Raw genomic sequence first — 23,270 nt, 5'->3', positions numbered from 1 at the left:
TTTTACTAAAAAAGTAGTGATAGGCCTACTACAATGTGCAAATACTCCAATACAATTAAATAAGTACAAGAATGTTTGTATCATCAGCAAAATGTCTTTGAAGTATCAAAAGTAAAAGTATTAATCAAGCAGCAGAATAACGATCAGTGTTAACTGTTATTTTATGTTATGTGTAATTACATCATGTTGCTGATGCATTATTGTGTAATCAGCCATGGGCTCTGATAAACTGTGATATGCATTTTTTTTTTTACATTTCACAGACTATACTACCTGTTAATAAAATCATTGTCAGAGCAATTGACCATGAAAATAATTGCTAATTGAAGCTCTTACTAAATACTAGGTAGATCACAACACATCGTTTTTTTAGAAACTGATGTAAAATCTTTACCTGCAAAGTAACTTATAATTGTAAACTATACATGAACGCAATGGAGTAAAAAGAAGAATGTATTTGCATCGGAAATTGTGTAAATAATAAGAGCATAAATTTAAATAAAGTACAAAAAAGTACAATTAGCCTCCCTCAAGATTCAACTTACACACATAGTTAGATTTAACCACTGCTAAAAGTCTGTTTATTTGATACATATATTTAGGTACAAGATCTCAGGGAGCCTGTTAATAATACAAAAGCATTTGTGTCTATGATTCAAGGGCAGGCACAATGAAACCAACAGACCCAAGTGCACAATTCACTGTAGTTTCCTATAAACCATACACCCATTACTAGGCCTTCCCTGTGGTAGGCAGACCCTCATCAGGTTCTCACAGATAACCACGCCCATTAGCCGTTTTCGCGCGAACGGATGGACTGCACCATTATCAGTTTGTGGGGGTGGACTGCGAAGACAGAGTATTTCAAATCATGTGTAGAAACCTCTTTATTGAAAAACATATGGCATCGGGGGCTTTTTAATGTAATGTTCTTGTTGATGGAGTCTCGAAAGTACAAGTGTTTGACTTAACTACTAACTAATGTATAAGCCCAACACAATCTAAACCCCTACTTTTGCAATGGCCGGGCTTCTCTAGTGGTTCAGTTTTAAACCCACCGCTACTCGTTGGCTTTCCTGCTACAAGACAAAAGTTTCTCTTGAAAGTAAATTTGCCGATAAACGGTGATAAAAAAATGACCCTCACACCAAAGGTAAGCGGCGGAGCAGTACGTTTAGATATAGCACCACCATGTTGATGTTTGTGTTGAGTAACAATGAGTTAAAATGAACACAAGCTGCTGGCTTGCTCGGCCTGACTCTCCTCCATTCATGCATTCGTGTCTTTGTAGTCTTTGTTTTGACCTGGTTCGACCATGTGGCTTACATGTGAGCTGCTTCACATCAATGTTCAGGTGATCTGTTTCCTTTTGGGCCAAATGCCTGAACTGTAAGCTGATGCTCAAAAGGAAAAGAGTGACTGTTCAGTGTTTGCTCAAGGGGCTGGGTAGGTGGGTCCAATCTGTGTGGCCCTCCTCTTGGGAGGTCAGAGGTCAACACCCCTGGGTCTGGAGGGAATGGTCCTGCAGATATCTCTTAGTCTCTTATAAAGATGATTTTAAACTATTGACATGTTCATGATGCCTGTATCCCAATTAGATATTTATATATTCATGCATTGTCCATATAACATAAACACAAAATATTTCCTTATTTTGTAAAATAACTATGTGATGTGATCTATTTACCTTCATTAAATATGCCCCAAATCGTGGATGGGTTACCACTTCAAAGCCCTTCTACATATTTGATTTAATTACGTCAGAATGAAAGGGAGAAAAAAAAAAAAAGGCAAATGGTTACAGTATTTTTCATTATTTGTATTTATTGCACACACAGCATTGTGGTCTTTGGGGCCTTAAACAATGAGGAAGTAAAGCCAATGTCAACAAAGCACAAGGTCTGTTCCTTTCTTACTCCACATTGTCATGGGTCTTAAATATCCCGGCTGAGAAGTTGCACAAGCCTGCAGTGTTGAGGACATCTTTGGGTTAAGTTTGGTAATTGCAGATGTAAAGTGTTGCTCACTGAAAAAAGACACCAAAACTGTGGCAAGACTCCATGTGTTTTAGCTCTCAGTCATCTCTCTTGTCTTTTGCTGGTGCATTGAAGCGTGTCACCTGAGTGCATGACACCAGTGCACGTGTCACCTGAGAGAAACTAAACGGGGACCCACTCACAAAAAATAAACACCCCTTCATCTATTCCACCAAACCTAGTTTAATATGATTCTTAATATGTCTGCCAACAGGCTCAGTGTTTCAAATCCAAGTTCATCACTGCTGAGCTGGCTCGTCTGTTCAGCCAGTCGGACAGTGAGGAGGAGTTTGAAGGTTTCAGTGAGGATGAGGAGGAAGAAGAAGAAGACAGGGGATCTTTTAACAAACGGCTAAAGACCAAGGTATGAAAATATTATTGTTGGCTGTATTATTTAATGAACAGGTGTGCAATATATAACGCAGTTAAACAAGCTCCGGAATATATGCTTTTTATTCTCTCTGGTTTTCTCCAGCTGGTGGATTCAGAGGAGGACAGCGACGATGACACAGGCTTCTACTCTGATGGCGACGATGCCCGCCCACCAAAGAGGAATAGTCTTTTAGTTGCCATGAGGTGTGTGTGTGTGTGCATGCATGTGTGTGGATAGTTTTTTCACCTTTTTTTTACGTGCAGATAATCACTGTATCATCAGTGTGTTGGAACACCTACATCCATGTGTTGAAGTCTGCTCTGTTTATGTATAATATCCTTAAGGGCAGCTAGCATACACAAATAATCTAATGTGTTTAGGCTATAAAGCCTTTAACTGCAACGTAAACCTTCATGATGTGTCTTGAACAGAAGGCAACCTCCAGTTCTGAAAATTAAGGACAATGCAGAAGTGCCTTAAACTTGCATAATCTCTACTGGCCACCAGGGGGAGACTCCTCTTGAAGAAATGTATCCTACTTCTCACTTGATTTGTTACCTCAGTAAACATTGTAAACATGATTTAATGGTCTCAGTCACCAGTTTCAATTTTTCTTCAATACAGCATGATGTTCATTTTGTAAAATAAGGTCCCATTTAGAGTCAAACAGATTATAGCTCAGGGTATGCATTAAAGGGCGTGGCTACCTGTGATTGACAGGTCCCGACCAGAGCCGTTTACATCTCTACCACGGCGTCACTCTTCCGCAGTCCAAATATTGTCACTTCTGTTCACTGGTTGCTAAAAACTCCAATGGCGATGGCCAAATTGCTGAACTCGAGGCTTCAAAACGGCAGTCCTCAAACCAATGTGTGACATCACAACGACAATGTCCTCTTCTTGTAAACAGTTTTTGGCCTTGAACAGGCAAAGTTGATGGGTAAACAAAGCCTCTTATTGCGGATACCGCTGTAACTACTCATGAGGCTAATTATTTGTGTCACATTTGATGGCTCAACTCCTGATCAGGCAGAAATATAAAGGCACTAATAATTATGATTTGACCAAAAACAAAGTTAATTGGGCATAGATTCATCTTATTGCTGTTTCCACTGTATTCCATCCTATTTTCCAGCTATACAAGGGACCATGTCAGAAACACAGACCTGTTTTATGATAACGTTGGTGATTCTTATTTTAATCTTGTTCATCAGGTTTCCCGTCAAAAGACTGTCTACCCCCAAACAGGAACTGAAAGAGAAAACTGTCAAAAAGCCAGTCAAAGAAACTCCTCCTTCACAGAGAGCCAGCGGACGGCAAAGGATGAAGCAGCAGCAGCAGCAGAAACAGGAGGAAAAAGAGGAGGAGGAGGAGGAGGAGGAAGAGGAAGACGACAAAGAGGGGGTCCTGTCTCAGAGCCTACGGAAACGAGACAAGAACATCCAGGAAAACAAGGCCATGGTATTGAGCCTTAACAGTTTTTTGTCCATATTCTGACAAACTGTGTGATCTGTGTACTAAAATGATATCCATCTCTCCTTTGTTTCATGTCCTTCACTCTTCTCTGCTGTGGTCTTTCAGCTGGCTAAGCTGTTTGCTGATCTGAGCACCATGGCTGACTTGACTCTGCCCTCCACTCCTCCAGTGAGTATACGCACTAGCACCCGTTTCTCACAGCCGTAGGCTTTGATTGGTCTCTGGCAGACTGTTATGTCCAAAGCAATTAACAGTAAGTTCATTAAAACTCCATTGCAAAAAAAGTAAGTAAATTGTAAAACTATAATCTAATACTACTTATAACCTGTGTGTCGATGTTCAGGAAAGACCACATGTTTACTTTGGTTTCTATGTTTTCTAGTCAATGAGTGGTTGTTTATTTTTAGATATTGTGAATAGCAGGAACCAATGCCACATACATTGCAATTATAGCCTAAGCTAGTTGACAATACCCTTCCCTACATGGGCTCAAAAAATACACAAAACTCAACAATGAGAAACACAGAAAATAAATAAATAAATAATTTAATGTATTTTTTATCCAATTTTAAAGGATTTCCTTTTTTAAATTTGAGACATTATGAAAAATGTATGCAACAACTGATTAAGTAGAACTAATTAACTGGAAGTTGCCCATATTGCCTTATCAGATCATCTTGAATGTTAAACTGTGGTTGAAAGGGGGACAATGGATGCAGATCAGAGGAACCTTTTTGAGTGTTTGAGTTTAAAGCTGCATGAACAATCTTCAAGTATACCTGCTCAAACAAACAGTTTTAAGATGTTTTTGTTATTTTTAATAACAGGGTTCATATACATTTTTGAATGTTTGAAAACTGCTTGCTTTTCTTTTTCTAAAGTTATGAATATGCTTGAACTTGAATATGCTCCTTGTAAAATGCTTGACTCTTTCATCTACACAATCATTGGTTTTTGTAAACCAAAAAAAAAACTTCTAATTAGTGAAAAAATAATTATTTCGTCATCACATTTGTTTGATGTCTCCTTGCGTCTCATACAAGACGCGGAGCCGACCAAAACTAGACCTTCCCAAATTTGCGCCAAAATTAATGAATTTTTCCTTTCCACTGCGTCATTTTAGCAACATGCAAGACTGTTGTTTTATGGCAATTAGCTGGCTAACAAAATAAAATTAAAAAAATGACTTCCTAGAGGAACCACAGAAAGGAAAGTGTACTAAACAATCTGCAGAAATATAGACTCTGACTTCTGTCGGTATAAAGGAATACTGTGAACTTTAAATTCTTACTTACTTACTTACTATGCATTTGCAAAAAAAAAAAAAAAGATGCGATGATAAAGGCTGACAGAGTTTCGTACGTTTTGGTTTAGGTACCGTATTTTCCGCACTATAAGGCGCACTTAAAAGCCTTTAATTTTCTCAAAAAACGACAGTGCGCCTTATAATCCGGAGCGCTTTATATATGGATTAATTCTGGTTGTGCTTACTGACCTCGAAGCGGTTTTGTGTGGTACACGGCGCTCTGTCAACATGTTTTAGTAGACTTAGTAAACTACAAAGCCGCACCGCAGCAGCATCACGGCCACCGTAGTCAGGAGCGTCGCGGAGTAATACATACTGTGCTTCACCATCATATTACAGTGTGTGTGTATAAGGACCCAACATGGCTCCTGTCAAGAGACACGCTTACGACACGGACTTCAAACTCAAGGCTGTCAGTCACGCAGGAGAACATGGGAATAGAGCAGCTGCGAGAGAATGTGTTTTATATGTATGAACAAATGTCTCAATAAAGTTATTGAATTAAAAAAAAAAAATAATAATCTACCCGGCATGCAATGCGCGGTGATCGCCGGTGAACGAACCTATTTCCATCCGGGTGCTCCGGTCACCGGGATTCTACCGGGACGGCTCCTCTAGCTCCCGGACGGCTCAACCTCCTCTAGCTCTGCTAGCTAGAGGAGGTTGAGTCGGCCGGTCCACCGGTACCGGTACCGTGAAAACACCGGTACACCGGCACACCGGTATACAGGAGGATGAGCCGTCCAGATAAACATCCGTGAAAACATCATGACATAACGTCACTGCACCGCGACTGCGACCATTAAATAAAGAGAATAAAACATTAAATAAAGAGAATGAAACATTAAATAAAGAAAATAAAACATTAAATAAAGAAAAAAAACATTAAATAAAGAGAATAAAACATTAAATAAAGAGAATAAAACATTAAATAAAGATAATGAAACATAAAATAAAGAAAATAAAACATTAAATAAAGAAAATAAAACATTAAATGAAGAGAATAAAACATTAAATAAAGAAAATAAAACATTAAATAAAGAGAATAAAACATTAAATAAAGAAACTAAAACATTAAATAAAGATAATGAAACATTAAATAAAGTTAATAAAACATTAAATAAAGATAATGAAAAAAACATTAAATAAAGATGATAAAACATTAAATAAAGAGAATGAAACATTAAATAAAGAGAATGAAACATTAATTAAATAAAGAGAATAAAACATTAAATAAAGAGAATAAAACATTAAATAAAGAGAATGAAAAAAATTAAATAAAGAGAATAAAACATTAAATAAAGATATTAAAACATTAAATAAAGAAAATAAAACATTAAATAAAGAGAATAAAACATTAAATAAAGATAATAGATGATATTGCAGCCTTCGTGGCATCAACTTAAGATCTTAAAAATAAGAACTTGAAAATTTAAATATATACATATATATATATATATATATATATATATAATATATTGTGTTTTATATGTATGAACAAATGTCTCAATAAAGTTATTGAATTTAAAAAAAAAAAAATTTTTTTTTTTTTTTTTTTTTTTTTTTTTTTTCAAATCTACCCGGCATGCAATGCGCGGTGATCGCCGGAACCTATTTCCCGGTCACCGGGATTCTACCGGGACGTCTCCTGTAGCTCCCGGGCGGCTCAACCTCCTCTAGCTATGCTAGCTATAGGAGGTTGAGCCGAAAATAAAACATCGGTCCACCGGTACCGGTACCGTGAAAAACACCGGTAATCCGGCACACCGGTATACAGGAGGATGAGCCGTCCAGTGAAACATCCGTGAAAACATCATGACATTACGTCACTGAACCGCTACTGTGACAAACACGAAACATTAAATAAAGAAATGAAACATTAAATAAAGAAAATAAAACATTAAATAAAGAAAATAAAACATTAAATAAAGAAAATGAAACATTAAATAAAGATAATGACACATTAAATAAAATGAAGAAATAAAACATTAAATAAAGATAAAACATTAAATAAAGAAACATTAAATAAAGAAAATAAAACATTAAATAAAGAAAATAAAACATTAAATAAAGTTAATAAAACATTAAATAAAGATAAAAAAATTAAATAAAATGAAAAACATTAAATAAAGAGAATAAAACATTAAATAAAGATATTTAAAAATTAAATAAAGATAATGAAAAATTAAATAAAGATGATAAAACATTAAATAAAGAAAATAAAGAGAATAAAAGATTAAATAAAGAGAATAAAAAAGAGAATAAAACATTAAATAAAGATATTAAAACATTAAATAAAGAAAATATAAATAAAGAGAATAAAACATTAAATAAAGATAATAGATGATATTGCAGCCTTCGTGGCATCAACTTAAGATCTTAAAAATAAGAACTTGAAAATTTAAATATATACATATATAAAATATATATATATATATATATATATAAATATATTGTGTTTTATATGTATGAACAAATGTCTCAATAAAGTTATTGAATTTAAAAAAAAAAAAAATAATAATTTTTTTTTTTTTTTTTTTAAATCTACCCGGCATGCAATGCGCGGTGATCGCCGGAACCTATTTCCCGGTCACCGGGATTCTACCGGGACGTCTCCTGTAGCTCCCGGGCGGCTCAACCTCCTCTAGCTATGCTAGCTATAGGAGGTTGAGCCGGTCGGTCCACCGGTACCGGTACCGTGAAAAACACCGGTAATCCGGCACACCGGTATACAGGAGGATGAGCCGTCCAGTGAAACATCCGTGAAAACATCATGACATTACGTCACTGCACCGCTACTGTGACAAACACGAAACATTAAATAAAGAGAATGAAACATTAAATAAAGAAAATAAAACATTAAATAAAGAAAATAAAACATTAAATAAAGAAAATGAAACATTAAATAAAGATAATGAAACATTAAATAAAGAAAATAAAACATTAAATAAAGAAAATAAATAAAAAAGAAAATGAAACATTAAATAAAGAAAATAAAACATTAAATAAAGAAAATGAAACATTAAATAAAGAGAATAAAACATTAAATAAAGATAATGAAAAATTAAATAAAGATGATAAAACATTAAATAAAGAAATGAAACATTAAATAAATAAAGAGAATAAAAAATTAAATAAAGAAAATAAAAATTAAATAAAGAGAATGAAAAAACATTAAATAAAGAGAATAAAACATTAAATAAAGATAATAAAACATTAAATAAAGATAATAGATGATATTGCAGCCTTGGTGGCATCAACTTAAGATCTTAAAAATAAGAACTTGAAAATTTAAATATATACATATATATATATATATATAAACATATAAATATATAAATAAATGTGTGTTTATATATATGATATAAATGTCTAAATAAAGTTTTATATGTATTGTTAAATTTAAAAAAAAAAAAAAAAAAAAAATATCTACCCGGCATGCAATGCGCGGTGATCGCCGGTGAACGAACCTATTTCCATCCGGGTGCTCCGGTCACCGGGATTCTACCGGGACGGCTCCTCTAGCTCCCTCTAGCTCCCGTTCAAACTCAAGGCTGTCAGTCACGCAGTAGAACATGGGAATAGAGCAGCTGCGGGAGAATTCAACGTTAATGAATCAATGGTACGGAAGTGGAGGAAGTTTGACTGACTGACTGTTTTGTTTCGCTTAATGCGCCTTATAGTCCGGTGCGCCTTATATATGAAAAAAGATCGAAAATAGACCATTCATTGACAGTGCGCCTTATAATCCAGTGCGCCCTATAGTGCGGAAAATACGGTACCTTGAAAGTGTTCGAAGAAAAAAAGAATTCTTAAAAAGCATTAGAAACCCTATTATAAAATGTGCTGTTTTGTGTTTTTACTGTTCTGATTTGTAAATACTTTCTTTGTTTTATTTCTGCAGAAAAAGAAGCGTGCGTCAGAGAAAGCAACGCCACGGAAACGCAAGTTTGAACCAGTGACGGGGTCTGAGAGGAGAAACCCGTCTCGTAAGGCTCGTCCTCCTGAGAACTTTGCAGTGGAGGAGAAGAGCGAGCCACTCGCCATCAGAAATCCCCGGACTATAGACATCAGGAGACTGGTGGAGGTACGATGTGCAACACACACTTCACACTTCACCTCATGCCCCCAGATCTCCCTAGAGGGGGAGTTATTTACATTTTAAATTACAATCTGGTGAAAAATTTAGAGGCTAGATCTATGAAGAACTTTGTGCTCTTTTTGGTTGTGGAATGTAACTAAATACATTCACTCAAGTAACGTACTTAAGTACAATTTTGAGATAATTGAGCATTTCTTTTCTCATCTCACAGGGAAATATTGTTCTTTTTACTAAATTTATTTGAAAATCTTATTTTCTACAAAGTTGATAATTTCTTTCTAGATTCTTAATACACAAATATAAATCAACCAATAAACTATGATGTATTATTAGGTAGTATGTCATAAAGTATTCAATGTTGTTATATTAGCTCCACCTTTAACAGCTGCAACCTTAAAGTGATAAACACATTAATGTATCAATAATTATAATCCAATAATCTTCTGTCATGTATATTATTCTGAAATGGGCCATTCTGCATAATGAATACTTTTGGTGCTAAAACTTTTGTACTTTTACTTTTACTTTACTAATGTTGAATGCTGGCCTTTTACCTGTTTTTACATTGTGGTTACTTTTACTTCAGTAAAAGATCTGAGTACTCCCTCCACCGCTGTGCTCTAGTAAACAATTTAATCAACCAGCCCTAAATTAACCTGGTGGATATTTTAAGTGGTAACTTGTACACTCAAAATTCACAATTACGGATATATAATCAACTTTAATCCCAGCAGGCATTCTACAAATGAAATGTCTGATTAAAAAAAATTGGTGCACTTATTATTTATCTGCATCTGTCGGTTCTGATTGAGCAGGTGGACGAGGATGTCGGTGAGAAGAAGAAAAAGAGGAGGAGCCATGGCTCCAGGAGGAGCCATTTTGAGGTGAGGTCAGTGGATGACATCACCCAAGAAGAACTGGACAACATAGCGTACCGCAGCAAAGACAAGATCTGGGACAAAGATAATGTGAGTCACATCAGGCTTTTACCCATTTAATGGTCTTGGTACTGTATTGCACTGTCAGCTTTCCTGGGTTGTGCGTTTCTTCACTGTCTGTGTTTGTGTGTGTGTGTCTGTGTGTGTTATTCTTACAGGGCAGCTCGTGTCACCAGTGCAGACAGAAGACTCTGGACACCAAGACAGTGTGTCGCAGCGGTTTCTGTGTGAGGGGCAAAGGTCAGTTCTGCGGGCCGTGCCTGAAGAACCGCTACGGGGAGGACGTATGCGACGTGCTGCTCGACCCGGTCAGTGCCAACACGCACGTTCACTCTCCGTTTATCATATCTTTGAGTAAAATTGAGAAGAATGTGGGGATCGTTAGAAGCAAAACAAAGTTCATTAAACGCTGGCTGAATTTTAATGACACAAAGTATTGCAAGTTACAAACGGATAAAAAACATTTGTCTTGTTGTTGGATCTTGTTACTTTATATGAAAACCTTTAGCAAAGTCTTAAGGGACAATTCAAAGTAAATAATATGTAACAGGGAGGGTAAAAGTACAGTTCAGGGACAATATTAACAAGCTTTAATTAGCCGTCATGTTTACATGTCAATATAATGATGTTTTCATTTTATTTTTCATTTATTTACACTGTTTGTTCGCCGTCTTGCTGTGTCTCGAGTTTCAAAGATTATTTCCCTAAAAATGAACCTTAATTTTACACAGTGCATCATAATCTTGATGTTTGTAGGTTTTTCTTGCCTTACTGTTAGGATTTATTGAATCTGAAAGGCTTTCAGATAAACACATTTTCAGTTATGCTGATTGATATCTTGTTGTTGAAAGCTTGTTATATTTTCTTTTCAAACACCCTGAATCTCGTAGGAAAAATGTTTGATTCAGTTTACAGCCAGTGACCAACTTTTGGCTTTGATTGTTTTGATCAAAAGCTGAATTGAGTATTTAACAGAATTGATGTGAACCAACATAGCTGAACAAAGCAAAGAGCACCACCTACAGAAACTTCAACCTAATTACTGGCAAACACAAGCAAAAGGATGCAGAATATAACATTAATCACTGCGTACATGGAGCAGCATGTTTGCTTGTGTGAACACCGCTGACAACTTTTTGCTCCTAGCTTAATGTTTTCCAGTTGTTTTTATTAAGAGAGAGAGGATCTCTCAATCTTTTTTTTTTTTCTGTTTGGAACGGCGTTCAGTTAAAAAGCAATACAATAGGAGACATATTTACATTGTGCTTCTTACAGTCTAAGTAGACATAGGTTGTTTTTAGGCACCTGTTTGAATTGTGTGCTTGTCTTTTTGCTGTTGGGAGCTGCTGTCTTTCAGTCAAAGTACTAGTTACAATGTCGTGAAGTTATCACAGTGAAATACAGTTCAAAGCACCAAGTCAGTGACCACTTATCAACCAACATCCCGCCTAAAGAACAATAAGAAAAATCTCAGATGCAATGAATATTCGTCAATGTGTTTACAGTCTGTGGCTTATTATGACTGGCTGCCTCTTTGTGCACATTTAAGTACGACATAATCACCAGTATACTGTAAGTTGAGTATTCATTCCCAGAGATTCATTTGTGGAGAAGAGTAGCAACACGGTTTGTTAAACCTGGACATTTTCTCCGTAGACGTGGTCGTGCCCCATCTGCCGAGATATGTGTAACTGCAGCCTGTGTCGTAAGAAGGAGGGCCGCTGTGCTACCGGCATCCTGGTGGGACTGGCCCGCTACAACGGCCACGACAATGTCCACGAGTATCTGGAGAGGTACGGCGCTTCATTCTCACTGTTACAGACCCGGATGGGAATCCGGTAAAACTGCCATGATGTGAACATTTTAGGAAGTTAGTCAAAAACATATGCATAGTCAGTGTAAAATAACTGTTGGAAAAAGTCTGTGCTACTGCATTGAGCATGGAATTACAAAGAAATATATATAATAAATTAAGACAATTCTACATATGACTTTCAATATCTGTGTCAGGTGATTGTTTTTTGAGTGCACTAAAAAGGCCTCACCAGATGCTTACAAATTCATTTGAAATTATTAGTCATTTAAACAAGTAGTCATAGGACAGAAATGAATATCCAATATAAACAGTGAGGATTTGCTGATCATTGTAAATGTAATATTGTTTGTGTTTTTGGAGCCTAAATATACTATTTTAAGACTTTACCTTGAGCTCTGAGAAATGTAATGTGTTTTTCTCATTGATTTCTGATATTTAAGACAGTTGAAGTGTTTATTGATTAGTTAGTGAAAATACTTGCAGATCAAAATTCACAACAATGATTAGTTGCAGCCGCACTGAGAACTATTCTGACGGCAGCTTATGTCTTGTTTTGTCTCCACTGCAGCATTCAGAGGGATCTGCAGTGAAGTCCAGAGAGAAGACCACGGAGGGGAACCTGCTCGTACAGCTAAAATCTGGAGCAAGCTGCACAGCACAGTACCGTAGAACTCATTCTAACGCACATGTTTAGGTTTTGATCAACCTTTTTATCTAACTAGAGAAACAAAAGCAAAAATATGTTGGTTTTTTTTTCTTTACCTTAACACAAGACGCACACAAACTGTTAATATGTTTTATAGATCCTGATTTAAGGCTTCATAAATGCAGGGATGTTTTTTGTTGTTTTTAAGTCAGTACTTTGTTTTGAGTTGTATATTTTCCTTTGAATATTTCCACTCTTGATGTAAACTAGAAAAAATGTAAGGTTAGGATGCAAAAGGAGCCTTTTTATATACCAACTGCTTTTCTTAAAGTGGCTAACTTTAAAGCTGTGTTGTTCTCAGTCCACTGTAAATTCTAATAAAGAAAAGCATTATATAAATGATTTGCCATGCTAACATTATTGTACATTTAGTACGTTTTCTGAAAGGTCGCTGCTTGTGTGTGTGTGTGTGTGTGTGTGTGTGTGTGTGTGTGTGTGTGTGTGTGTGTGTGTGCGGCTGCTGTGTGCCTGTTGTCATTTCTCCAGGTGGGAGGGGTCAGGTCCAGGTCAACTGTAGCTCTTGAGCCAGTCAGCTGATCTCATGTAATGACCAGGTAGCATTGCTGCAGGGTAGGGGTCACGGCACAGTCAGAGGTCAACCTGAGGTCACTGGGTCTTCATGTGAAGATCCTCCATGTGAGTCAGAAATATAAATACATATATATAGGATCGATTGCAACTTTAATCTAATCACTGGTGTCTTAATTATCTATTTATAGTCCCGGTGTTTCAGTCCATCCTAATGAACTATTCATGGGAGTGTATGTGCACACTGGTGATACAGATCTGCAGACAGTTCCTGGAAAAGGTTTCGCTTAGGTGTAATCAAAACATCATAATCTCTCCTTGTTACTGTAGTGAACTTTGAGAGTTCACTACATTAAACTTCTTTTTACCTTCATAACACAAAAATCACCTGAGGCTGCAGAGAGAAGGTTTTTTGAAGTGCTTCAAAGGAATGACATGTCAAAGGTTTGCGTGAGCTGCCTACTACGTGATTCTTTTTGTATACTGGCAGTTAAGAGTGACCCGCTGGTGAACTCCCAGTAGTCACACTTTGATCGTAGCAGTTACACTCGGGGTGTTTTGAGGTTCATGTTTTCTGAAATAGACAAATTTTTGGCTCATTATCCGTCAATGCAAACAAAAATAACGCTTATTACCTCAATTAATCAGAGCAGCTCTGTGTTCTTGAGTGGTAACTGATTGTCCTTTAACTGAACGGTCACAGGTTTCGATCCTCACAGCATCAATTTGGAGTCCATCAACAGCAGCTGATACGTTAACTGAGAATAGTAATTGTTCCCAAAGGAATCAGATATCACTGCTGTTACAACACAACTGGGAGATTACCCAGAAATAATTGGGCGGAAGGAGTTATAGAGACTGTGTGTGTATGTTAAAGTCGAAGTTTACCATGTGTAGTTATTGTTAGGGCTCCACCATGTTTCGTGGGACTGTTTTCTATTGGTGCACACAAATACAGAGCATCAGCGTGGAATTTAAAACAGTTTTAATCACTTTATTGTCAAGTGTTATGCAGGCAAAGCATCTTTTCTGCTTGATGTTGTCCTTTTTTTCTTTTTTATTGACATAACACGTTTGTACAAACCAGTTTTAAAAATATCAATAAACTGGGGCCTTTGAGGCTAACCTGGCAAAAACCCATTATCAAATGTCATGGAGACGAACAAACATCTTTTAGAAAAAGATTTACAAATGAGATGTCACTACAAAAAATATCAAAGAAAAAAAGTTGGTTGTCACACAAAATATTACCAAAAACATCTAAATTCATTGGTATCAACCTTTTTCAACTTTAAACAATAGTAACTTTTTTTGCTTTCTTCTTCTTTTGTTATTTATTTTCCTCGAAAAAACACGTTATGGCGCAAAGAGAAGAAGAAATTAACAGCAATGGTCAGACGTAGAAAAAGAAAAAAACAGAAGCACAAAGATTTAAAGAAGAGAGAAGCAGCACTACGGCAAAAAACTCAAACATGCTGTACACAACCTCGGAATCAACGCACACAAATACAAGTCCAGCAAAAGGCAAATAGTACAACTCAAGGATAAATAATAAATTAGCCGTACACAGTGGGGTCCTGTGTGTTAACATACCGTGAGGGGAACAAGTGATAAATTCTATAAAATAAAAGCATCTTTTAATTTGAAAAGAAGATACGCACTGAACTAACACACAGAGCAACACCACCAGAAAACGTCTCATAATATCCACATAGCTAAGTAGCCCGACCCTCTCCCACCCACAGCCCTTGTCGCTCTGTTGCTCTTTACCCCTCTGTGCTGCGCTCTCCATGTCACCGCCTTTTAAATGCAGGAGAGCGCCCCCCTCTTTCTCCGTCCAGCTAACTCTGAGGTTCCCTCCGTACGACAGCTTGTGTTAAGGCAATTGTGGCACATCGGTCAGGTAGCAGGTTTAGAGGTGCAGAGGGGGGGTCGTCACCAGAGCACAGAGGTGCAAAAAAAGCAACATCAGTGACTGTGCTGCTGTCCAACAAAAACTGTCGGTCCATCCGCCATCTGATGGAAATTGATTATATCAAAATTACAAACTGGCATGGGATAGACTGCAGCTGTGATGTTAAAGCCACCCTGTTGTATCTGCAAAGCGACAAGGATTTGTTCAGACGACAGCACTGCTTTCACATATTCTCTCTAATCTGGCTTGTTTTTTTTATCAACAGAGAAAACTTCCCCCCTGACAATGTAAACATGGTTTCACTAGGATTGTCATTATAGTATTGCTTTCACTACACAAACAAAGTTGTAGAAAGCTAGATTGTTTTTCTCTATAGAAACCTTTTTTTTTTTTTGTCTAATGGCCACTGTGCCTCAATAGGAATGCATTATTTATAAATCTTTTTATATGTGCTTTTTTTCTACTCTTTTTACTTCATTTTTTTTATTTTTAGAATTCCCCTCTTTTCTTCAATAACAGTTTATCCGTTGACTGGTCTCGGAGGAATCAACACCTGAATCTCATCTGAGGACTAAACCTGAACCATGAATAAAACTCAACTTAGGTAGATCCTCTCGGTGACAGCGTGGGAATTCAAACACACACTCGTTCATACAGGTCATACATACACGCACACACACACACAATCCCAGACTGCCCCTGCTCTATCGCTGCTCTGCAACAGTCCTGTACCATGATTGACTCTCAGCACAGTCTGACAGGTATGAAACAGGAACACAACTTTGTGCATAGAGTTAGATTCTGTTGCAATTAAGAAAATGGCCCTCCATGTTGGATGGTTTTAGATTAAGCAGGTTAATCTTGTGCTAATCTAGACACTACTTACATTCCTTTCCCCCACTGCGAATGGAATTGTTATAGATTCATTTTATAAATGCCAAACTAATCTTTTATATTTAGGCTAAATTTTTGTTATTATATGTTAGTTATTTTTAGATTGTGATGTTTATATTTTTCTTTTTCTGTTCATCGCATGATCCCGTCTCTTTTGAGTCCCTTTTACATGAGAGAACATTTTTTAAATTATGTCAAATTAAAAGTAAAAAAAACCCCCCTTCAGTCCCTGCAAAGACTCCCAAAAAAACAGGAAGTCAGCCTTCAGCAAAGAAACGGGAGTCAGTTGCCTATTGAAACTCCCCCTCTTCTTCCTCCTCTTCCTCCTCCTCCTCCATGTGATTAGATGTGGTGGGTGTAGCGGGGTCAGAGTCACGTGAGAGGGTCGCCACGGCGACAATCTGAGGGGAGGCGTCCAGGCCTTCAGGGGCTTCTTCCTCCATGTCATCAGTGGTGATGATTGCCACCGCAGCTCCGGCTTTCTTATTCTGGTGGGTCTTGATGTGCTTGGAGAGGTGGTCGCTGCGCATGAAGCGCTTGGAGCATTCGGGACACTCAAAACGCTTTTCTCCTAGAGGGGGAAGATAAGAATTAGATAAAAATAAATCAGAAAAGGACCCCCGGCTTTCCTACAGATACTTCTCAGTTGTGACTAAATAATTCTGCTTTGGTTGATGCAGTCTTGGAGATGTTTTCTCTTATTTTTTACAACTAAATACATGTATAGCTGTTTAGCAAGAAGTGGAATTACGTGGAAAACTAGAATTGTATTGTAAATAAGGGAGTTAGAATTAGAGCTGAAACAACTAGTCAGAAGACCGAAAAATACTCAGCAACCGTTTTGATTATGGATTTATTTTAAGTGATTTTTCAAGAAAAATGTATGAAGAAATTAGATGATTTGTTACTTTTTATTTGGGTTTGTGGTAAAACAAAAAAATCTCAAGATGTCATATTGAGCTGTGGGAAGTTGCCTTCTTTTAACCATTTTTTTTTTTTTACATTTTAAACACTTAGGATTAATGGTTGATGCATCATCAGTTGCAGCCCTAGTTTGCATTAATTACTGGATCAAATTCACTGAGTTGCCATCACCCCCAGGCCTTCCAATGAGACCAGGTCGACCCACATCACCAGTCTACATCCCTGTACGCGTTTGTCCTACCCGTGTGTGTTCTCCGGTGTCTCTGCAGCTCGTCGCTCCTGGTGAACCTCTTGCCACAGAAGATCCAGTTACAGACGAACGGCCTCTCGCCGGTGTGCCAGCGGAGGTGAGCCCTCAGGTGAGACGTCTTGCCGTAAACTTTCCCACATCCCTCCATGTGGCAGATGTGCTGCTTCTTCTTTGTGGGGTCACCGCTATTCCTTCGACACACACACACACACACACACACACACAAGTTAGGAGTGAGCTGCGGGTGGTGTGTGTGTTCCATAAAAGCTTTCAGGACTTAAAACAAATGGGAACACAGCTAGTTTGCACTGTATATAGAAGTCTCGGAAGTAATCTCCTTACTTAAAGCTAAGATTAATGTTCAGTAAACAAGCTCTGTTGTATAAAGTTAAATTATCTGAGGACAAGATTTCTGACGCTCAAACAATCTTGATTTCCAAAAGCCACTTTTGTTGTCAATTAGTACATTATATTCATAATCTGCATCAGACTTATTTGTCCTTAAACTCCCAATATGACCACGTGTTTAACACCAGTTTTTCGTACCTCCTCTATGCATGGAGCTCTGTGTTTCTAATGTACTCGTACCTTCCCTCTCCATCCCTGCAGTTCGGACAAGAGCAGGCGACACGTCGGAGCCTCTTGCTGGGCGGTCCCTCCTGGTCCGAGGAACTTTGTACTGAGCCCAGCTGGTCTGGACTCATCGACGAGCCTGATGCCACGTTGCCGACAGTGACCGTCACTGGAGACGACTGAACTTTGACCCCATCTTGACCCTGTGGTTGACCTAAAAGGTGATTTTAAAAATGACAAAACGTGTCAACCTTTTCATCAAAAACAAGTTGTATTGCCTGCGGGGTAATCTGAAGAAAATGTGACATTAGAGAAAGCTAAAAAAACTAACTTGAGCAAAAGTGTCACACACACAATGAATGGATCAGTGATGGATTGGTAATCACACGTTCAGACAGTTACTCTTATTGCAGTCTTACCCTGTAGACCAGTAATAGTGAGGGGAACACCCTGCATCTGAACACCAGCAGTGCCCAGCCCTGCGATGCTGACCGTCTGTACCCCAGAGCCCGGGTTGATCTGGGCTGCGCTCAGCGTGAGGGGAGTTCCACTCAGGGAGACCAGCCCTCCACTCCCCATTGTCGTCCCACCGGCCATGGGGGCCAGCGTGAGCTGCTGTGGCATGGCCGCCCCGAGGCCGCCCTGCAGGGAGACTCCTCCAGGCAGTTGCAGTGTCTGCCAGGTTATCTGCCCAGATGGGGACAGAGTTGGAGTACGGATAAGGACCTGGGTTTGGTTCTGGAAGGCCTGGATGGGCTGCAGGGTTTGTCCTGGGGCCAGCTGGAGGGTCTGAATGTGCTGATGTTGCTGTTGCCCCTGGGCCTGACCCTGAGGCTGCAGCTGGATCTGCTGCACCAACTGGTGCCCCATTTGGCCCACTATCACTTGCTGGATGGTTCCTGCTGTGTCGATCTGGTTCTGTAGCCCATTGGCCTGGTTCTGGCTTTGAGAGTCTGCCTCGCTGCTCTGAACTTGGGTGTCAGCTGGTCCACCCTCTGATCCAGCAGACACCACATGTGTCACGTCAGACATGCTGTCACCTTCGGCTACCACTGTCGAGCCACTTGATGCTGTGACAGGAGCTGGCCCAGACATTGTTGTCACCAGCTGGTTGCCGTTGGCAACAGAGAATGTGCCATCTGCTGATTGGATAAGCTGCATGGCCCCGCCCCCTCCAATATTATTTATCACTGGTAAAGCCAGGGTCATGCCTCCGAGGTTTATGGGTACTGTGGTCATAACAGGAGTCTGGGAGCCCTGCAGGGTCTGCAGCTGCAGTGGGAAAGACTGTGCAGGGCGGATCTGCAGCGGGACCGTCTGATTGGCTGTACTTGTCAGGATGGCTTGCTGGTTGGCTGGCTGGAGGATAGTCTGGGTCTGGCCGGGACTCTGGGTCTGGATGAGCTGGACCTGCTCCTGTACACCCCCGATGGAGGCTGTCTGAGCTGGGCTGATGTGGATCTGCTGCCCATCTGCAGTCTGCAGGTGAGGGATGACCTGATACTGGACCCCGCCCCCGGCATTGGGCAGGTTCTGGACCTGGATGATCTGGAACTGCTGCTGTTGCTGATTGGCTGCAATGCAGTTTGTCCCACCCAAAGGCTTCACCTGCCCAACAGGAAAAGGAGCAGTGATACCGTTAAGATCACAAACATTGGCAAACAAAAAATATTTGCTGAAACCCACTTCCTTTACCTTGCGTCCACCCGGTGAGCTGTCATTAGCCAAGGTGGTGGCCACGGTCACAGCAACAGGCTGATTGGTGTTCTCTTTGGCCATAGTAGGGGCTGCTGTAATGATCTGCCACCCGTTCCCCGTAAACTGAGCTGGGACCAGTTCCAGCTGCTGGGGCACCAGGGTCTGACCTCCAGATGTGTCCAACACTATCTGACCCTGGAGCTGACCTGGCTGCAGCTGGATCTGACCAGCCTGGACCTGGAACTGCTGGGCCCCCACCTGGGCCTGGGCCCCCTCCGCTCCCCCCTGCCCTCCGATCTTACTGCAGGTGGCCGCTAGCAGAGCCAACGGAGAGGGCTGTGAGGAATCCTGAAGGAGAGAGGGTGGGGTAAAGGATGGATTGTGGGGAGGGGAAAGAGAGAAGAACGGTTAAACAGCAGTGACGAGGGAAGAAGGGGAAGCCGAAGCACACGTACATACACAAAAAAAAGTACACAATGTAAGTAAAAAAGGCCAAAGGGAGAGGATGTGAAAGTATAATTATGCACTCACACAATGAAAGATCATAAATTATGATGAGAAAGCGTAAAAGATCGAGGGGAGGGGAAAACATGGTGCAAGTAAGTAACAAAAAGCGGACAGAAAGAAGAGAGAGAGCGAGAGCTGTCAGTGGAAGTGGGCGGTATTACAGGAAGTGAGTGGGTGGGCGTGTGAGAACCACATTTCTCTTTTCTCAGAACACTAGAGGAAAATGCCGCCTTCTCTCTCTCTCTCTCTCTTCTCTCCTCCCTTTCAAAGGAACTAGGTCGCAGGCAATTTTCTTATGCTCTACACCTCGGAAACAGCCTAGGTCCTGTAACAAGTACAACAACAGCATGGAATAACACAGCAACAATGCCTGTCATACACGCTTAACAACAGAAGAATAACTGCCTAGGTGAAACATATCTCAAAGATATACAACCTATAAGAAGCAGATACAAATGGAGGTTGCAAAGTCGTAGAGCCACATACCAACGCTGCAGGTCTTTTTTTAATAAATCCACATGCAGAATTAAATCATTTTGACCTTAATTCAAACAGACAATTGAAAAAGTGCTGTGGCTGAAGTGTGACAGCCGTATAAGCCTATTCAACAAGCTCTAGCCTGGCTCTCAGCAGGGCTGCACAGAAGCAGGAAGTGGAATTCACCAGAGAAACGCCCCCAGAGGTGTCTGGCTAGCTGGCTTACTGGTAGGGAGGGAGGGAGGGAGGGAGTACATTTTTGGCCTAACAGGCAAGGCAAAAGTATGATAAACTCTTATTTCTCTTCATTTACCTGCGATCCAGAACTTTTCCCCTTCTTAGATGCTTTCCCTCCTTCAGTTCCAGATGATTCCTTCTTGGAGTCTGTCAAAAGGGGAGTAAAATGTTAGAATATCTCAAAATATATGAATATCTCTGAGAGCTCCAGCACATGGAGACACTAAATTGCCAAAAAAACAAAAAAAAATCTGATGACAACAAAGGTGATCAATAAAGATAAAGGAGGAAAAACCAGTAACCTCATCATCAATATCAAAAGATAGTGGGAGCCTACTATCTGTCAAACACAGAGAGGGAGGGAGAGGGGAGGAGACGGAGAGGGGGAGGGTACCTACCACTCATAACGCATTAATATACCGGGAGGGAGAGGGTGTAGTTCACGGTAGAAGGCCGGCCGGGTACGGAGGCGGAGGACGGGCCTATATGTTTCGGCTGCGGCGGATCTCCCCGTTTGACGAAACCACCCACTGGCCAGGAAGGGCGGTGCCAAGCACACACAACCAGGAACGCAGATACCGGAGAACACCGTGAACACCACCCGTGAACACCAGCCTGCAGACCTCTCTTACCGGACAGCCCAGTCCATAAACGAGCAAATTATCAGAATAACATCCAGAGAGAAGTTGTCAGTGTGACAGTGGAGGGCCCACCCACTTCTTCCATCTAAGCACCAGGACAACACCCTCTCCTCTCCGCCGCCGCTGCTCCTCTCACCGCCTCGTCTCCGTCCGTCGCTCCCCCGAAAACCAGCCGCAGTGTTTTTGTATTTTAACGCCTGTTATTCTCCCTTTTTTTTTTTATGTAACATGCACAATTGATATTTGTTTTAAGGGGGAGATAGCTGTGGCTTTTGTGGGCGGACGCGCTCCTCCCACATATTCAGATTGGCTCGTTGTGCGAGGGTCGAGATGGGAGTTGTATTCTGGGGAGGCCTCGCCTTCTCCGGCTGCACTGGGAGGCGGAGACTACAACTCCCGTGATGCTTTGCGGTTGTGGTTGCAGGCGACGGTGTCGGTAGTCACGTTGGTGTGAGAGGGAGAAGGGAGGGGAGGGGTGTGTGTGTGTGAATAACTCTTGATACTATAGTTTTAGTTTTTACATTTTTACAAGATATGATTTATAATAACAATACATTATAAACAACAAGAAAACAAAGAAAAAAAAAATGCAATGAGTCAAGATGTGAATAATCGTGTGTGTGTGTGTGTGTGTGTGTGTGTGTGTGTGTGTGTGTGTGTGTGTGTGTGTGTGTGTGTGTGTGTGTGTGTGTGTGTGTGTGTGTGTGTGTGTGTGTGTGTGTGTGTGTGTGTGTTTCCACTCTGTGACACAGTGTCACAAGATGACAGCTCTGGTAGAAAAGAAGAAGATCAAGCAGTGGAACTAAAGTGTTTAGTTTTATTTACTTTTATTGCTTATTTATAATACTTGTTTTTTTGTTGTTTTTTTCGTTTTATTTTATCTTGTTTTTTTTGTCTTTGTTTTTGCACTATAAGCCTGCAAATTTCTGCTAATAAAGGATTATCTTATCTTATCTTATCTTATCTTATACTCTATGCTGCTGTAATCCTGTAAATTTCCCCGCTGCAGGACTAATAAAGGATTATTTTATCTGATCTTATCTTACTATGGAAAGCAGTTTGTGAATAATGTCTCAATGCTAAAATACTTTTATTTATTTGCCACTAATATCTTATTACCTTGTCAGTCCTTGCCCCAGGTGTTCCCATATCTTTAGTCTTTGAATCTTAGAGAGAGAAAATGGTACTTTACAGTACTTTAACTGGTTTAGGGATGAAACAAGTGGCCTACTTATTGTCATTATGGACAGGAAATGAACATGTGACCCACTGTTACTGTCTTGTGAGAGGGCAATTGGCTGACCTGGCTCACCTAGGCCCCCAGGCTTTCATTGCCGATTGACCTACTCTATTTTTTTTGTTTTGTGTTGACCATAAATTGCCTCATAGTATCTCCTTTGGTTGGACTTCCTCCTTCTCATATTCCACAAGGCCGGTTTCTGATAAATACAGTCTCAACCACGTGACAATAGATTCCTAATTAAAGTTACTTACCATGCACAAACGCCAAATGTTCCCAGCCTCTCCGATATGAGGAAGTGCTACATTTTGTCCAATGTATATCAGTGTTCACTGAATACATACAAGGTATAAAAAATTATATTTGACTTAAGAAAAGACTGCTACTGTTCAACAAATGCATTTGGAGAGAGATGAATCATGGCTATTTAACCTTGAGGAGAATAGCAGAGAACTTAACTGCTTTAATTTGTTTGCACAAGCAGTAATCACACAGAAGTTTCTTGTTTGTGTACTAGTCAGGAACATAACTCATGGCCCCACCCACGCACAAAAACCTCTTTCCAATCTCCCAAAGGGAAATGTATTTGTTAAATCAATCCCATCAAACACAGCTAGCTGTTTACGCAGCAGG

The 23,270-nt window shown here is 39.7% G+C and overlaps 2 protein-coding genes across 3 annotated transcripts; one reads left to right on the top strand and one right to left on the bottom strand.

Moving 5' to 3' along the window:
• Positions 1-837: 837 nt before the first annotated feature.
• cdca7b (cell division cycle associated 7b) lies at positions 838-13,072 on the top strand. Its single transcript, XM_054606338.1, has 10 exons — positions 838-1,153; positions 2,251-2,400; positions 2,512-2,612; positions 3,624-3,870; positions 3,991-4,053; positions 9,096-9,278; positions 10,109-10,261; positions 10,390-10,539; positions 11,888-12,024; positions 12,616-13,072. Exons 1-10 carry the CDS (start codon positions 1,136-1,138, stop codon positions 12,635-12,637), a joined length of 1,224 nt encoding a protein of 407 aa, XP_054462313.1. The 5' UTR covers positions 838-1,135; the 3' UTR covers positions 12,638-13,072.
• Positions 13,073-16,313: 3,241 nt separating this feature from the next.
• Positions 16,314-21,769, bottom strand: sp4 (sp4 transcription factor). Of its 2 annotated transcripts, none has more exons than XM_054606493.1 (7): positions 21,155-21,769; positions 20,833-20,903; positions 19,533-19,883; positions 18,257-19,445; positions 17,853-18,051; positions 17,256-17,455; positions 16,314-16,661 (listed from the first exon to the last, which is right to left on the bottom strand). In XM_054606493.1, the coding sequence occupies exons 1-7, from the start codon at positions 21,159-21,161 to the stop codon at positions 16,381-16,383; spliced, it is 2,298 nt and encodes a 765-aa protein (XP_054462468.1). In that variant the 5' UTR covers positions 21,162-21,769; the 3' UTR covers positions 16,314-16,380. The 2 variants fall into 2 exon arrangements, with proteins under 2 accessions (XP_054462468.1, XP_054462469.1); XM_054606494.1 differs by having other exon boundaries at positions 17,256-17,449.
• Between the last annotated feature and the right edge of the window lie 1,501 nt (positions 21,770-23,270).

Source organism: Anoplopoma fimbria, chromosome 10, assembly GCF_027596085.1.
Source record: "Anoplopoma fimbria isolate UVic2021 breed Golden Eagle Sablefish chromosome 10, Afim_UVic_2022, whole genome shotgun sequence".
NCBI classification, from domain to species: Eukaryota; Metazoa; Chordata; class Actinopteri; order Perciformes; family Anoplopomatidae; genus Anoplopoma; species Anoplopoma fimbria.
The sequence above is the reverse complement of the archived record's forward strand: the minus strand, read 5'-3'. Positions and strand labels throughout refer to the sequence as shown.